This window comes from Gopherus evgoodei, chromosome 17 (assembly GCF_007399415.2).
Source record: "Gopherus evgoodei ecotype Sinaloan lineage chromosome 17, rGopEvg1_v1.p, whole genome shotgun sequence".
Lineage (NCBI taxonomy): Eukaryota > Metazoa > Chordata > Testudines > Testudinidae > Gopherus > Gopherus evgoodei.
Genome location: NC_044338.1, coordinates 184,387 through 196,790, shown reverse-complemented (window position 1 = coordinate 196,790; position 12,404 = coordinate 184,387). Strand labels below are relative to the sequence as shown.

The window sequence follows — 12,404 nt, the reverse complement described above, 5'->3', positions numbered from 1 at the left end:
TCCCTAGCGACACTATGTGGAACTTCAACTCTCTCATGAATTTGTTCAGTCCTCGCAGGTCCAGGATAGGCCGGAGGCCCCCTTTTGCCTTGGGAATTAGGAAATATCTGGAATAGAACCCCTTGCCCCGTAATTCCTCCGGAACCTCCTCTATAGCTCCCATCACAAGGAGCCTCGAAACCTCCTGCAGAAGGAGTTGCTTGTGAGACGGGTCCCTGAAGAGGGAAGAGGAGGGAGGGTGAGCAGGAGGGGTTGAAATAAATGAAGGCCGTAGCCAGACTCCACCGTGCGGAGGACCCAAAGGTCCGAAGTCAGCTAGGACCATGCAGAGAGGAATGCGGCAAGGCGGTTGGCGAACTGAAATGGATCCTGGGACATCATTGGTACAGTGCTCTCGGGCGCACCCTCAAAAGTTTGGCTTCGGTCCCACCAGTGGCTTGGTGGGACCAGCATTGTTACTCCCCTGAGGTCCAGACTGTCGTCTGCGAGAGGTACGACCTCGCCTTCTGGTGAAGTCTTGCCTTGGCCGAGGCGGGGGGCAGGGGTGCTGAGGTTGCGACTGGAAAGATCGTCCGAGTCTGTGGCGTATGCTTTCCCAGCGAACGCATGATTACGCAATTGTCCTTCAGATTCTGTAGGCAAGGCTCCGTCTTCTGGGAGAAAAGGCCCTGGCCATCAAAGGGTAGGTCCTGTATTGTGTACTGGAGCTCAGGTGGCAGGCCTGACACTTGCAACCACGATATACACTGCATGGCAATCCCAGAGGCGACGGTTCTAGCTGCCGAATCGGCGGCATCCAGTGAGGCTTGGAGGGAGGTCCACGCAACTTTTTTCCCTTCCTCCAGGAGAGCTGTGAATTCTTGGCGGGAGTCCTGCAGGACAAGTTCTACCAAACTTCCCTACTGCCTCCTAGGTGTTATAACTGTACCTTCTCAGGAGGGCTTGCTGGTTCGCCACCCTGAGCTGGAGGCCTCCCGCGGAATAGATCTTTCTCCATTCGCCTGGCTTCCCTTGATTTAGGAGCAGGGGCTTGCTGGCCATGGTGCTCCCGTTCATTGACGGATTGAACAACCAATGAACAAGAAGGGGGGTGTACATACAGGTACTCGTACCCCTTTGAAGGCACCATGTATTTACGTTCAACCTCTCTGGCTGTGGGCGGTATGGATGCCGGGGATTGCCAGATGGTATCCGCTCTAGCCTGTATCGAGTGGATGAAAGAGAGGGCCACCCTGGTTGGAGCCTCCGCCAACAGTATACTGACAACCGGGTCGTCCACCTCAGGAACTTCCTCTACAGGCAAGTTGATACTGAGGGCGACGCAGTGCAGAAGGTCCTGGTGTGACCTGAGGTCGATTGGGGGCGGTCCAGATGTAGACGTCCCCACCACTGCTTCATCTGGGGAGGAAGAGGATGAAACCCCGGGAACCCGTGGGTCTTGGGGGATGTCCTGAGGCGGCGGATCTTGAGGGTCTGGCATGTGTGTAGGAGATTCCTTCGTACCCAGTGGGGGAGGTCTGCTCAGTGTGGTCTCTGGCGCCCGATGGTATATGCGGATCACCTTGGGTTTGGTGGTAGGCCCAAGGTGTCCAAAAGGGCCACTGATGAGGTCCCTGGTGGTTATCCGAATCCTCGTATGATGCAGGGTCTGCATGGGAGGAGGTCGACGGATGACGAGACGGCCACGGGGGAGGCGGAGACCGTTTGATGTAGGTCTCTGCGTCCAATCGAACCGTCCCTACGCGGTGCCGGAGAACGGTACCGAGAGTCTTGACGATGCCGGGAGTGGGACCGGGACCTGCGATCAGTGCGGTGCCAGGAGGTCGACTGGTGTCTGGAATCGCCGTGCCGAGATCGGCTGCGAGAAGTCCGGTGCCGCAAGTGGTGCCAAGATCTGGAGCGGTGCCGGTAGTATCTGGACGGCGACCGGGGCCTCGAGCGGTGCCATGAGTACGACCGGTACCTCGATGGGGAACGGTACTGGGACTGCGAGCAGCCGTGGGACCGGGATCGATGGCGGGACCGGGAATGCCTGCGGGATCTGGATCGGGACCGGTGACGTTCTGTGGTACCGGGCGAAGAAGGTCTCATGAGGGCCAGCTTGCCTAAAGACTGAGGAACCTGCACCGGCAGCGCCGGGGGTTGAGGCAGCTCAGGCTCCGTCAAGGCAATCAAGTCCCGTGCTGTGAAAAATGTCTCCAGAGTGGAGGGCACGACAAGCTCAACCCACAGTGCGTGCTGGGGAGTTGGTGAGCACCGGACTCGACGGCTCCAGCGAGTCTGGAATCAACGGTGTGGAGGACGTCGGTGCCGCGGCAGTTGACAGTGCCAGGCGGTCCGACTTAGCTAAGCGCTCAGACTGCGGTATAGATATAGCAGCCGCAGGAGGCTTGTGCTTCTTGCTCTGTGGTGAGAGTGAACGGTGCCAGGTAGAAGCTTGAGCCGGTGATGGCTGATGTCGAGGAGCCTTCGCTGTTGGAGTGCACTCTGGTGCTGAGGAGGCACTTGCTCCCGATGCCGCTGACGGTGCCAAGGACTGGGGAGTCAACGGTGCCTCCATCAGTAGTTGTTTTAGGTGAATGTCCCTTTTTTTTTTAGTCCAGGGCTTGAACGCCTTAAAGAGGCGGCACTTGTCCGTCAGGTGGGATTCACCCAGGCACTTAAGACAGGAGTCATGAGGGTCTCCTGTGGGCATCGGCCTATGACAGGCTGAGCACGGTCTGAAGCCCAGTGAACCAGGCATGGGCCCTGGTACTGGGGGAGGGAAAAGGGGCTAGACCTCGATCTCTCTTATCTACAATAACTACTACAGAACTAACAACTAAACACTAACTATACTGATATAAATCGAACTATATACACAAATACAACAGAAACAAGTGAATTGCTAGGGTGGTGGTGATCAGCTAAGCTGCGCTCCACTGTTCCAACGACCAACACGGGCAGTAAGAAGGAACTGAGGAGGGGAGGGGCCGGCAGGGGTATATATCTGGCACCGTTGTGGTGCCACTCCAGGGGGCGCCCTGCCGGCCCATCGAGTGTTGCTAGGGTAAAAATCTCCGATGAATGTGCACGCAGCACGCGCATACCTAACTGGAATGGATATGAGCAAGCACTCGAAGTATAAAACACAAATACAGCAATAATGAACTTCCCTAATTTTTGCAATCCACCTAAGCTTGTAGCAAGCTGTCTCCATCACAGAAAGGTTATGTGGATGGGTAAAAAGAAGATGGATAGTGAATGAACACTGGAAAAGTTAAAATTCATTTAAAAACTAAGTGAAAGTTTACAAAAAATTAAAATTACTTATAACTATAATTGAAAAATACTACACAATTCTATACATCTATATTTAAGAAAGAATTGCATGGTATTATACTTTTTTTCTTAAAAACTATATAAGAATTAGCAACTATCATGATGGGTATGCACAAGGGGCTGAACTTAAGTTAGACATGCAATTTTAATGTTGGCATTCCTTGATTTAAATATTTAGGTGTGTTCTATTAACCTAGCTTTTACATATTACACACAAAGCACTGAATGGTTCAGTGGGTTGCTAATGGGGGTAAATAGCCTTTCATTCTGTATCACTTGTTCAAGACCAATTACAAGTGTTAGTAATTAAAATTTGCTTCCACTTGAGTGCTATTTGGTGATCTAAATACAGTTTCTCTAGTTGGCAGGCATCCATGAGAAAATGTACCATCACAATTAGTCACTGAGCCTCTTGGTGTTCAACACAAGGACTGACTGGGCACAATGACCAAATCAGCATCTTATTTCTTGAAGCAGGCAAAAATGGTAGGACAGTGTGGAGAGAACTAAGTTTCCACTCTATAAGCAGTACCTATTTACCGGTACTGATTTCACTTCAATATTTTATGAAACTATAAGGATGGCACTTGCCCAAACCCCACAAGTCACCTACATTTTATAATAGAAAACCTTGGACTCGCCCGTGTTAGCTGCTGGAATGAGGTGTTTGTCCAGTACATCCAGAATGTCGCAACAGATTAATTTCAGCTCGGTCTCAACCTGGGGTGGAGGATGGGGAAAGAGGAGGGAAAAAAAAGCAAAGATTAGCAAAGAAGATGTAATAGTATAAAGGGATACAAGAAATATTCAATTCCAAATGCTAAAAATAGGAAGAATAATCCAATTTAGATAAGAACTAGCATTTGTGTATGAGAGTCCAACTTCTTTTGGACAGTATCAAAGATCATAACTTCACCAAACAGTCAAAATGAAAAAAGAGGGGAAAGAAGACACAGAAGTTCTTAACTACAGCAAAGTCATTTTCCCCAATATACTTTATCTTATTTTTCAGTTTTTAAAACTACCTCAGGGCTTGCCTTCTCTAGGCACAGGTATGTATTTTAAAAGTTGTAAATAAATACTAACTAGATTCAGGGAGACTCATCACATAATGCAGTAGTTCTCAACCAGGAGACCGGGACCCTCTGGGGGGCCACGAGCAGGTTTCAGGGGATACGCCAAGCTGGGTTGGCATTAGACTTGCTGGGGTCCAGGACAGAAAGCTGAAGCCACACCAACAGGGGTTGAAGCCCAGAGGCCTGAGCCCCTCCACCCGGGCCTGAAGCTGAAGCCTAAGCAACTTAGCTTCATGGGGCCCCATGTGGCATGGGGCTCCGGGACGTTGTCCTGCTTGCTGCCCCTTAACGCTGGTCTTTGCTTTTATATTCAGAAAAACAGTTGTGGCACAAGGTGGCCGTGCAGTTTTTAATAGGATGATGGGGGGCCTCAGAAAGAACAAGGTTGAGAATCCCTAACGTGATGAACAGTAAATAGGCAGTTAGAAGGCTGAACTCTGACTATACTGGACCAAGGCAGGAGTATGGCTACACTTGCGAGTTAGGGCACATTAAAGCAGCCCAGTGTGCTCCAACTGACGTGTCCACACTGGCAAGGCACGTAGAGCGCTCCTAGTACTCCACCTCAGTGAGTGGAATAACATTTGATATGCCCCTGTTGGAGCACCGCGGCGCCAGTGTGGATGCCCTGGTCTGTTAATGCACTCTGACTGGCCTCCAAAAGTGTCCCACAATGCCTGTTCTAGCCACTCTGGTCATCAGTTTGAACTCTACTGCCCTGCCCTCGCCCTTAGGTGACCAACCGTCAGACCTGCCCTTTAAATTCTCTGGGAATTTTTAAAATCCCCTTCCTGTTTGCTCAGCCAGGCGTGGAGTGCTCTCAGCAAGTCTTTCCAGGTGACTATACCTCCACGTGCCAGGCAATCCCCAGTATGGAGCAATGGCAAGGTGCTGGACCTCACCAGTGTTTGAGGGGGAAGAAGCTGTCCAGTCCCAGCTCCAGTCATAGGGTTCAGCATAGGGGCCCCCTGCACCTCTTGGCTCTCCCCAAGGCACAGAAACCCAGAGGAAAGTACAGCCATGAAACAAACAATCCCCCTTGACCCTGTGCTTACTAACCATTTTGGGGATCCTATGGGTTATGTGCGCTCAATTTGAGACAGGCAAATTATGCTATTGTGTAGACTGTGCTTGCTCTCCTTAAGTACAGGGGAAGCATTGCTCTGTCTGGTGGTGAACAATGCTGCCTCTAAGGCCTTGGCTACACTGGCATTTTACAGCACGGCAACTTTCTCGCTCAGGGGTGTGAAAAAACACACACCCGTGCGCTGCAAGATACAGCGCTGTAAAGCGCCAATGTAAACAGCCCTGCAGCGCTGGGGGCGTGGCTACCAGCGCTGCAAGCTAATTCCCATGAGAAGGTCAAGTACGTGCAGCGCTGGGAGAGCTCTCCCAGCGCTGGCGCTGCGACCACACTCACACTTCAAAGCGCTGCCACGGCAGTGCTCCCGCGGCAGTGCTTTGAAGTTTCGAGTGTAGCCAAGCCCTCCGTGTTGCATTTTGCCTTTACAGATGCAATCTTCAGATCTCAGCCGTCTGTGTTATCACTGGCCGAGAGACTGTAAAGAATCAGGAAGAGGCCACGTAGAAGCAAAGATGACATGCTGCATGAAGTAATGCAGCAGTTACTTAAGAATCTAAAAGCACAGGAGCGGAGGGAGTGTGAAAGGAGGATCTGCCAGCAGAATATGGATCGCTGGCACAAAAGCGTGGAGCTCTGGCAGCAAAGCACAGATTGACTGATAAGCATAATGAAGCACCAAGCAGACTTGATCCAGGTGCTCGCAGCCATGCAGGCGGAGCACTACTGTGCCCACTCCCCCCTGCAGCCCTTGTCCCAAAACTCTTTCCCTTGTGCCCCCATGTCACCTCCAACCCGCTTTCCCCAACATCCAGGTTCTTATCGCCATCAGCTGCCTCTAACACCTGTAGCTTCACCACTCATCCCTGCAAATTGTGACCCTTACCCACTGCGCTCAATCCCCATCACCATGCAGTAGAACCATCCTGAAGTGCAGCACTCATTGCACAGCACTCCGGATAGGAAGGCTGAGTATGATAACAGGACATATGCAAATCTGTGATTCTACCGTTCCACACCCCACCCCCTTGCCCTGTTTCCCAAGCAATTGGGTTTCTTTTCAATAAATGGATTTTTTTTTGTTTTGAAAACATTCTTTATTGTTGCATAAAGTAAAAGATACCTTAGCCCAGGAAAGCAACAAGCACTGCAATTCAGCGTAGCAAACACAGATTCCTGCTAACATTGGAACCACTGCACTTCACTCCCGTGCAGGGCACCAGACATTACTGGTACCTTTCAGCCTCAAATTGCTCCCTCAAGGCACCCATAATCCTTGCAGCCCCGCACTGGGCCCCTCTAACAGCCCTCCTCTCTGGCTGTTCAAATTCAGCCTCCAGGTGTTGAACCTCCGAAGTCCATGCCTAAGAGAGGCTTTCACCCTTCCCTTCACAAATATTATGGAGGATACAGAACGCGGATATAACCGAAGGGATGCTATCATTAGCCTGGTCCAGCTTCCTATACAGAGAGTGCAAGCGGCCCTTTAAATGACCAAAAGCACACTCCACAGTCATTCTGCAACAGCTCAGCCTGTTGAGCCGCTCCTTGCTGCTGTCAAGGCTCCCTGTGTAGGGTTTCATGAGTCATGGTATTAAAGGGTAAACAGCATCTCCAAGGATGGCAACAGGCATTTTGACTTCTCCCATGGTGATTTTCTGGTCTGGGGAGAAAAAAAAAAAAAAAAAAAAAAAAAAAAAAAGAGTCCTGGCTTGCAGCTTCCTGAACAGGCCACTGTTCCGAAAGATGTGTGCATCATGCACCTTTCCGGGCCAACCTGCGTTAAGGTCAATGAAACTCCCACGGTGATCCACAAGTGCCTGGAGCACCATAGAGAAATACCCCTTCCGATTAATGTACTTTGAGGCTAGGTGGGCTGATGCCAGAATTGGAATATGCATCCCATCTATCAACCCTCCACAGTTAGGGAAACCCATTTGTGCAAAGCCAGCCACAATGTCATGCATGTTACCCAGAGTCACGGTTCTTCTGAGCAGGATGCGATTAATGGCCCCGCAAACTTGCATCAACACGATTCTAATGGTAGACTTTCCACTCCAAACTGGCTAGCGACCTATCAGTAGCTGTCTGGAGTTGCCAGCTTCCAGATTGCAATAGCCACTTGCTTCTCCATCATCAGGGCAGCTCTCAGTCGTGTGTCATTGTGCCGCAGGGTGCAGGCGACCTCATCACACAGTCCCATGAAAGTGACTTTTCTCATCCGAAAATTCTGCAGCCACTGCACATAATCCTAGACTTGTATGATGTGATCCCACCACTCAGTGCTTGTTTCCCGAGCCCAAAAGCAGCGTTCCACGGTAGTGAGCATGTCTGTGAATGCCACAAGTAATCTTGTGTTGTATGCGTTACTCACGTCGATATCATCGGAGTCCTCACTGTCAGTTTGGATCTTAAGGAATAGCTCAACTGCCAAACGTGATGTGCTGGCGAGACTCGTCAGCATATTCCTCAGCAATTCGGGCTCCATTCCCGCAGACCAAAAGGGAAGACAGAGCGCATAGCACAAAGAATGTTGGAAGATGGTACCAAATGCGGATGAAGCAGAGGGATTGCTGGGACGTTAACCAATGCATCACGGGGCATTGGGACAGGACCTAGAATGCCCCGCACCCTCTGCCCCCTTCCCACATGCCACAGCACCAGAATGAAAAGAGGTGCTCTGTGGGATAGCTGCCCATAATGCTGCTGCAAGTGCTGCAAACGTGGCCATGCCAGTGCGCTTGCAGCTGTCAGTGTGGACAGACTGCAGCACTTTCCCTACTGCGATCCCCGAGGCTGGTTTAGCTCAAAGCACTTTACATCTGCAAGTGTAGCCATACCCTAAGACGTTCAAGTCTACGAAGTACTTTGAGAGAACCAAAACTTCACAGGTACATGAGGGAAGAGATGGTAGCAAGTGGCTAGTACCCACATCATACATGCAAAAGTCTTTAAAATGTGATTACATAAAAGTCTGCAAGAAGGACATTACACCAGTAATTGTGTCTCTGGAAATATTTTGCAAGATCATCTAGACTGGTCTTAGAGATTCCTTTTGTGAGACTGGCACAACTCCCCTAGCTCTTCCCTTTAAAAAAAGACAACAAATTTATTTTATTAAAACCACAAACTTGCAGATATCTGTAATGAGGAATAGCGCAAGCCAGCTACCTTACTGGTCATCTCATGGCACCCTTTTAGGTTATAAACACCTCCCTCAAAGGATTCAATAAATTTCTACAGATTCTTGGAGCTTTGCCTTATAAAGAAAAGCCAACTGAAGATGAACAAGATAAAAAATATGCCAAAGGGCAGAACCAGATGCAAGAGAAAAACAAAGCCAAAAAAGGTAACCTGTGAGGCATGTGACTATTAAGAGACATCCCAAAACAAAAATAAAGCAGCAACAGGCAGCACTAAAAGCAAAGACCAGCAGTGAGAGCACAAGCTACCAAAAGTTACTGTATTTAAAACTAATTATTCAAATGTAATAGTTACAAGACAGTCTGCTATGACCATACCATCTACAATTCTTCTGAATTAGAACAGATCTGTAAGGTATTTCCTTTGTGATTATATACAAATCAATTATAAACATCACACAGCAAAGACTGTATTTTCTTTATTTTGTGATGTATTTATTGGGCCTATTGCAGGGCTGGGTGGCCTTGCAATATGATTTTACTCCTGGGGGAATTCTGCACCACTGCGCAATGCGGAAATTCATGTGCACACAGAATTTCCTTTCCCCCAGAGAAATGGGCTGCAGTGCTGCTAGCCACCACTAGGGGCCACTGGACCTGGCAGAGCCCAGCTCGCACATACAAGACACTGCCTGGGGGAAGGGGAGGGAGCTAGAGGGTTCCAGGCAGCTGCAGGAAGACACTGCCTGAGGGAAGGCGAGGGCAGCACACAGGAAACTCCGTACAAGCCTGGGACCAGGCTGTTTCTCCCTCTTGATACCTAGGGGAAGAGGGGCAGAGAAACAGGAACTGGGTTGTCATAAGAATCTAACTCTACTCCGGGGGAATTTGTGTAAATTGTTACAGACATACTTGCTGACAGGTATTTTGAAATAAATTACCAGAATAATTGAAACTAGCATGATTATGCAGTGTTACTTTGATAAAATGTGCAGAATTTTAAAATGTGCAGGATTTAATTTTTTGGCACAGAATGTCCCCAGGAGTAAAGATTTGAAGGTTGACAAAGCTAGGCTGTGTAAGTCCAATGAGGAAAGAAATTCTAAAAGCTAGGGAATCCTTGCAGAATCCAGCCTACTTTGAACCCAATGCTGCTTATGCTATGAACGCCTTTTTTTCCCCCCGAAGCAGCTCAAACATGAGCAAAATAAGGGAAGTAAGTATTGGTTGCAAATCTGAAGGTAGAACACAATTTAGGTGAAAGTGATCATGAAATGATGATTTCACAATTCTAAGGAAAGGATGGAGGTGACAGCAGCTGAACAGAGACAATGGACTTAAAAGAACTGTTACTTACATTTCGTAACTGTTATTCTTTGAGGTATGTTGTTCATGTTCACTCCATTCTAGGTGTGCATGCCCACATGCACAGTTGTCAGAGACGTTTGCTTTAGCAGTATCCGTAGGGCTGGCTGTGGCGCCCTCTAGAGACCTGCGCCCTGGTAGAGTGGGTGGTGACAATCGCCAGGGGCGGGACCTTTGCTAGATCATAGCAAAAGCGAATGCAGGCAGTTATCCAGGAAGAAATTCTTTGAGTGGAAACAGGTTGACCTTTCATCCTGTTGGCCACAGTGACAAACAATTCCATCAACCTGCAGAATGGCTTGGTCCTTTCCATGTAGAAGGCCAGAGCCCTCCTGTTATCTTTCTGAAGCTGCATAAGTAAATGTCTTGGCTCGAATAAAACAGACTACTTTAGGAAGGAAGACGGGGTGCATCTTAGCTGGACCTTGTCCTTGTAGAAGACTGTGCAAACGGTTCTGAGGTGAGCGCCTGAATCTCAGATACCTGGCAGGCTGACACCTCTGTGACCAGGAGCGTAACCTGCAGGAGACAAACAGGAGAAGGAGAGAGCAGGAAGCCAGAGGTTCGATGCGGGGTGGAGAATACCGGTGAGCCACAACAGCACCAGATTCGAGTCCCATGGAGGAACACGATCCCAGACATGCTGGTAGAGGCGCTCCAGGCCCAAAAGGAATCTGGCTGGGATATCCGGAGAGAAAACTGACCTGCCTTCGAGTAGTGGATGGAAGGCCAAGATGGCCGCTAGATGGACCTTGGTGGATGAGAGTGACAAGCCCTGAAGTCTGAGGTGCAGAAGATAGTCTAGAATGAGCTGCAATGGGGCTCTCTCAGGACAGACCACCTTATTCGCCTCCAACGGTTTTCTCCAATGCAGACTGGGAGAAGTATGGTGCCAGCTTAACAGGCATCCCCTATAGGTTCCAATACTGTCACTGGGCAAGCCACTGTCCTTCACCCAATGCCAGTGCTGCAGACGCCTTGGCGAGCTCTTGGCTGGGAGATGATTCGCCCCATACAGAGGAAGGGCTTACTGTCCCTCTGACCCTGACCACTACCCTTCTGGTGACCAAGGCGGGGCCACTGAAGCCTGAGTCTGTCAACTGAATCTTGTGGGTGACCAGTATGGGGAAGGTGAGGACCGGTGCCTGCCCAAAGAGCTGTACCGGGGCCCCAGCCACCGGTGCCACAACCAGGAACAATCTTCAGTTGGAGGGGACCAACCCCTAGGAGACCTGCAAGGTTTTGGTGACCAGCGCCTTAGCGATCTCTGACAAGAAGACCGCTGAATAGAGAATTAGGGGATCAGCGTCACGACTCTGGAGTCTGGTGTCTTGCAGGCGGAGACTGCAGTATCTGAGATCTGGGCCTCCTGGCTGGAGACTGGTGTTGCAGTACTGGGGTCCTTGGCGGTGGCGAAGGGGAATGACGCCTGTGGTCCGGGGATGTTCAACCGCCTTTAGGGGCGGACCCATCACCAGCTTGGTTGTCTGAGCTGGTATCTTGCCGGGATCCACCATATGGCCAGGTGTCTAGGGTACTGGTTGGCCTAATTGTTCTTTGGCCGCCGGGCCCCTACCGCTCCTGGGAGTTAGGTCCCTGGCTGGGCTAGAGGGTTCCACCAAAGCAGTAATCCCCCTCCCCTCCAAGAGCCTCTGTTTCAGGTACGAGGCCTAGCTCAGGTCCTTTGCCCAAAATTTCCTTGTGTGGTGCCTGCAGAGCAGACTTAGCCTGCTTCTTCAATACTGGTGAGGGGGAATGGTGCCGGATGGATCCTGGTGACATCAAAGTACTGTGCATGGAGTCCAAGGGCTTGCATGTTGGGTGCAGAGCAGCCTCCATGAGGAGGGCCATTAGCCAAATGTCCTGCTCTTTTTGAGTCCGGGAATCAATGTTTTTGCAGATCCAGCACTCATCTTTTCGATGGGACTTCCCTAAGCACTTCAGACAACTCTCGTGAGGGTCACTTGATGGGCATCGGCCGGCTGCACTTAGAACACGGCTTAAAGTCTGGGAATAGGGGCATGCCCCACTCCAGGACTCTAACTACTAAACTACTACTAAAACACTTAACAGCTAACTAATCACTGACTAAATAACAAAGGAGAACAATCATTACAGTGAAGAACTGCTAATGCTCTGGCTAAGCAAGACCAGGCGCTCCAACCAACCGTCACAGGTGGTAAGAAAGAACTGAGAGGGCATAGGGCCGGTGGTGCCCGATATACTGCCCCATGAGCACAGCACTCCAGACGGCGACACAGGGGGCCCTATAGATACCACTGAGTCAAATATCTCCGATATCTGTGCACGTGGGTGAGCACACCTAGAATGGAATAGACATGAGCAAGTACTCGAAGAATAGATGTAACTCAGAACTCATACACAAGGTCCTATGGGAAGAAAACCTAAGGAAAATAG

The 12,404-nt window shown here is 50.0% G+C and overlaps 1 protein-coding gene across 1 annotated transcript in view; it reads right to left on the bottom strand.

The window, feature by feature from the left end:
• The window catches only part of YWHAE (tyrosine 3-monooxygenase/tryptophan 5-monooxygenase activation protein epsilon), a 72,962-nt gene that overhangs the window by 28,381 nt on the left and 32,177 nt on the right, over positions 1-12,404 (bottom strand). Inside the window, exon 3 of the mRNA XM_030536361.1 lies at positions 3,935-4,041. Within this exon, the coding sequence (XP_030392221.1) occupies positions 3,935-4,041 (107 nt within the window). The remainder of the gene's footprint in view (positions 1-3,934; positions 4,042-12,404) is intronic.